We start from the raw sequence: 5,442 nt of genomic DNA on the forward strand, positions 1-5,442 counted from the left end.
GTGAAAATATTCACAAATTATTGTCTACTAACTTACGTAATTATTTATAATTTATTTTTAAATAATCTGATAAAAATACTTATGACAATCATCCCATGAACTGAAGTTTCATAGCAGCACCAACAACAACAGAAGAAGAAGAAGAAGAAGAAGAAAACGAAGGAGGAGGAGAAAGGGGGCTGAAGTTATTTAAAAAGTGGGTACAAATTAAAACTTTTAAAAAAAATGGGTATAAGTTAAATAAGTGTGCAATTTTTATAAAATACCACTACAAAAAGTTCTATATCTACCGAGCCATTCTCAAGTGCCGACAAGATTACATTCTTGCATTATCAACACATCCACGACCGAAGTATTGTAATCCTGACCTCTATTTTGTTATTTTCTTTTACATTTTGATTAAATGAAATTAATCACTCATCAAAAAATATCAATTCAAAGAATACTAATTTTATAAAAAGAGATTTTTAAGTGTCCATTTGTCATAATTTGACATTGAAACTCATTTTTGAAATGATTGACTAAACATAAACTGCTTACAGCTAGGAGTGTTCATGGTTCGGTTTGGATCGATTTTTCCCTAAAAAGAAATCAAACCAAGTAAGTCGGTTTTTAAATATTAGAACCAAACCAAATCATTTAAGTCGATTTTTTCTCGATTCGGTTTATGTCGGTTTTTCGTTTTTGTCGGTTATTTGTCGATTTTTTCTTAAATATAAGACATACACTACCAAACACACATTTCGGTGACCACATTTTCAACGTAACACTATCAAATCAATTGCCCTTTGAGAAATCTATTATTTACCAAGATATATTGATGATAATTGAATCAAATAGTGATGAATAATTTAAGGACTCAATTAAAAATATACTCCATCCGTTTCAATTTATGTGAACTCATTTGACTGGGCACGGAGTTTAAGAAAAGAGAGAAGACTTTTGATCTTGTGGTGTAAAATGAGGCACATATGTTTTGTGTGGCAATAAATCATTGTATAAAGGTAAATTGTTTCTAAATAAGGAAAGGGGTCATTCTTTTTGGCACGGACTAAAAAAGAAATAGGTTCGATAAATTAAAACGGAGGGAGTATTATTTTTAACATGAAATAGATTCTTACATTTAACAAAAGAAAACTACCAATTAAACTAGAATGTAAAGGTAAAGAACTGTACTAAATGTTCAAACGGTTAATATTTACTATAAATTTTTTATAACTTTGTATAAAGGTATACATATATATAAGTGTAATAATAAATTTAAAATAGCTACTCCTATATTCGATTTGGTTCGATTTTTTTTAATTAAAACCAAATCCAAACCAAATTTGATCAGTTTTTAAATTTCAAAACCAAAACCAAACCAAACCAAAAAAGTATCGGTTTTTTTGGTCGGTTTGGTTTGGTTTTCGGCTTGGTTCGGGTTTTCGGATTTTTATGAACACCCCTACTTACAGCTTATATAAAACCTAAAAGAACCAGATTTTAGAACTTGGTCGAACAAAATATAAACAATGCGAGTAACATAGTGGTAGCAATTTAGAGCCAATTCAGAGGTCCTAATGTATGAGACACTGCAGCAATATGGATAACCTCTTTCTTTTCTAAAAAACAGACACAATTAGAAGTCTGTTTAACTTGTCCTGCACATAAATCCATAATATTATTGTTGCACTCTTAACATGGAAAAACATGTATACAAACAAGAGGAATTTCAATAATAATCTTGATGGAATACCTAAGCAGGTATACATTTTCACGTATATAGTTCTGTATAAGATGTTTTTTCTTCTCGTAGAGCATTTACAATTGGAGAATTTAGACTCGAGATGTGTCTTTTCACTTGACTACAAAACAAGCAACAGCAAATTCTGACATCTTGGTCACAATAGATACAGCTCGTATGGAGCTAGCATAACGGAAGCTACAAGAAGAGTTTTACTGCTATGATTATTAGCAACACAACAGAACACGCCATCGCCTGCATAAGAATGTAAATTCTAAACGTTGTTAGGACTGTTAACACTGTTAAATAATATAAAAAGAAGCAAACGACTTTTGAATTGTCACAGAAAACCAGAAAAAAGACAGCCCGGTGCACTAAGCTCTTGCTATGCGCGGGGTCCCGGGAAGGGCTGGACCACAAGGGTATATTGGACGTAGCCTTACCCTGCACTTCTGCAAGAGGCTGTTTCCACGGCTCATAGAACCCTGTTTGAAGGTCCTCTACATCTCTAATCAATGTATACTTTCCCTTATCACGATCTTCTGCATCACCTCTTTGTCCTATAATCACAAGTATCCAACTCAGAATTTCGGTTTGCTTTTCTCACTTCATCTTTTTGTGACCAGTGCGGACAGATAATTGGTAGATGTAACGAAGACTGAATAAAGTTGAAGGGAATTTACAATAATAGATGCCTTCATTGTTTACAACAGATACCACAGAATTAAGGACAGTTGGAAAAGATTCTACGCCGTCCCACAGCCCAAACAAATGGGAAAGTAAACCTATGAACAATACTAATGGACGCGCGCACACACACACACATAGAGAGAGAGAGAGAGAGAGAGAGAGAGAGAGAGAGACGGAACAAAAAACTTAAAAGCTTAAGCAGGGGAAAACATGTATCAGAATAGTTTTCTTATGAAACATGTATCAAAATATTTTATCCTTACACTAAGAAAGAAACATAAAAGGCCTCTAAGAAGTAACTGAATGAAGATAAAACTTGTGACAGGAAAAGATTAAGATGTATTCTAACGTCCATCAAAATGTCCTAAAGCATTTCCGCATTTATTTGCTGGGGAGTGTGAGAAAACAGCATCAATACCTTTTTGTTGTTCTTATTTCCGAATCTAGAATAAATAAGTTTCACTCCACGGCAAAATTTTATAAGAAAATGATCCTAACATACGGGTCATGCATTTAGAAAATGAGCACTCAATCTGTGAGCTAAACGCAAATGCTGCCTCTTGGATAAAAGAAGCTAAAATAGTCATGTTCTCCCAAAAGGTAAAGAAAATGGTTACCTTTAACCCATAAAAACAGATACTAAATTTGATCTTAGGCAAAAGGCCGAGAAAGGTATAGAAAATGGTTACCTTTAGATACTGAATAATACCGAGCTGATGGCCTCAAAAGGTCAAGCTGTTTGTCAGAGACCGATTTCACGAGTTCAACGCTATTTCTGCCCTCTCCGCTTTCAAGAGTAGCACCTGCCAGACCCAGATGCCCAATTAATTATGACTACAAAATATCCTTCACCGTGAAATTCTATGTTCACAAGAATTTGGACGGTAAATACAAAATTTTCCTTAAAACGTACATATCCTAAAAAACAATCATGACGCAAAATTGCAAACAACTGTACAAAATTCAATCCAGGAACATTTCATCGCTCAGTAACGATTTCTTGACTATCTTGATCTCAGAATATGTCACCAACGAACAAACATATACGACAATCATTGTAATCACATTAAAAACTCTGTCTGAAATCTGAAAAATGAGATAGCGAGTTAGATATAGGTAGACTAGTGCTTACTCTTTTCCATGTGTAGTTCGTTCTTTCAAGCTGATGGCTTCTGCCTTATGTTTTTTGAGTTATCCCCTCTGCTAGACCTTTAATAAATACCTGCTTTTCGCGAACAAATAAAGGACTTCAACCTTAATAATTTACCATGTGATCAGCATTCAGCTCATTTAGTAATGCTGGCAAATAGGAAAAGGAATTAGCCGCTAATTTATCTCATTAATTGAGGAAGGAAGGCTAGGTAATACTCTACCCCAATTGAGCGTTTATCATGTCAATATCCCTGAAAGGTCCATCTTTACTCTACTAATCAATTCCTCGTAAATAAACATGCAACTAAACAACAACATGATCATAAGCCTCCCTATATACACACATCGTATAATAAAAATGAGTAATTTCTGAACCAATAAATTCCATGCATAGTTCAGCATTGAGAAATTCCCATGCCTTGACCTGAGGTTTAACTCACCACATTCTAATCCAATTTTATTTTTATAACCGAGAAATCTCTATCGGCTAGTGGCACACGGTTTTAAACTCAGTGGGTAACGAGCCCTTCTCCACTTAAATATTAGGCTTTTATCTACTGTCGGATTTGAACCCGTGACGTGTGTCTAACCCACACATCACGAGTTAGCACTCTTACCACTAGACAAAGCCTCGGGGGAGAATTCTAATACTAGAAGCCATCTTTAAATCAATTCAAGCATATTTAGCCCATAATTTTGATATCATTTTAAGTGTAACAAGAAATTATTTAAACAGTTGTTGATTTTCCAATTGAAGTTTAGCTCAAATAATGGACAAAGCAGTCAAATTTAAGCACATAAAAGTGGAACATGAGGATTACAGCATAACCTTCTAATAAGCTTTTTGCTTAATTATCTAAAATATATTCATATTATAATTAAGCTGATGAACAAAGCTAAAAATTTGACAAATATCAACTACCAGAATTATACAGAGGATTAGCCCACCCAAAAAAAAAACTCTCTTTACTCTTGAAAAAGGATTGCCTAGAAAAGAGAGAAATTCCCTTTATTCTTGTAGAGAGATCGCAAAAAAAGAAGAAACAGAAGAAGATCCCTAAAATTACTACTCTAAAATTCAAAGAAAAGGAGAAGAACAATACCCACAGCTAAAGTTGTTGCTTATACAATGAATAAACGATATAAACCCAGAGAAAAAAAAAAATACTAGACGATATACATAACCTGATATTGATGTATGAGCTACTATATTCTATAAAAGGCAAAAGAGTAAAATTCAAACAAAAATATGAAATAGCAACTTACAGCTGAATTACGAAATTTGAGTCTGCTAAGCTTGAGATTTTAGAATTTTTGAGTCTTTTCCTTTCCAAAGAGGAAAAGTAAGCGGTAGAGCAGAAGGAGATGAAAAAAATAGGAGTGTGTTTGGGTTTTAATTAGAAATGAATTATTTGGAAAAGTAGCCAAAACTATCCATATGTTTTGAAGAAATAAAATAACCAGTTTTTAGGGGTTTTATCTCTTCTAGCCGAGTCAGAAAAAATATATTTTGTAGCCGAAAAATTATATAAAATTTGTATAATTTTTATATATAACATATATATATATATATATATATATATTATTTTGAGAATATAGTTGAAAATGAAGAACGGACAGCCGCATACATAAAGTATTTCGCGTCAATACAGTATTCAGAGGAGAAGGATCGTATCTCTAGCGATGTAATGTAATCAATTCTACCTTAATACAAACATCAATTGTTAATTCTATGGCTTAACCCGTAATCGCAGAATAATAAAAAATTTAAATGGAAAACAAAAACAAAAAATTAAATACAATGGAAGTAGGTGATGGGTGAATATATGAATATGATAATGATTTGATGGATAGCATATTCCAAAAGCCGTCTC

At 33.1% G+C, this 5,442-nt stretch overlaps 1 protein-coding gene and 1 non-coding gene across 3 annotated transcripts; both read right to left on the minus strand.

Moving 5' to 3' along the window:
* Window positions 1–1,697: 1,697 nt before the first annotated feature.
* LOC107762904 (uncharacterized) lies at window positions 1,698–5,003 on the minus strand. Of its 2 annotated transcripts, XM_075223525.1 has the most exons (5): window positions 4,835–5,003; window positions 3,549–3,638; window positions 3,106–3,219; window positions 2,170–2,286; window positions 1,698–1,981 (listed from the first exon to the last, which is right to left on the minus strand). In XM_075223525.1, the coding sequence occupies exons 2-5, from the start codon at window positions 3,556–3,558 to the stop codon at window positions 1,884–1,886; spliced, it is 339 nt and encodes a 112-aa protein (XP_075079626.1). In that variant the 5' UTR covers window positions 3,559–3,638; window positions 4,835–5,003; the 3' UTR covers window positions 1,698–1,883. The 2 variants fall into 2 exon arrangements, 1 of the variants encoding a protein (XP_075079626.1); XR_012695899.1 differs by lacking the exon at window positions 2,170–2,286 and having other exon boundaries at window positions 4,835–4,997.
* On the minus strand, window positions 2,900–3,092 carry LOC142165692 (U2 spliceosomal RNA). Its single transcript, XR_012696341.1, has one exon. It is a non-coding gene; the product is annotated as a U2 spliceosomal RNA (small nuclear RNA).
* Window positions 5,004–5,442: the final 439 nt, after the last annotated feature.

This window comes from Nicotiana tabacum, chromosome 10 (genome assembly GCF_000715075.1).
Source record: "Nicotiana tabacum cultivar K326 chromosome 10, ASM71507v2, whole genome shotgun sequence".
Lineage (NCBI taxonomy): Eukaryota > Viridiplantae > Streptophyta > Magnoliopsida > Solanales > Solanaceae > Nicotiana > Nicotiana tabacum.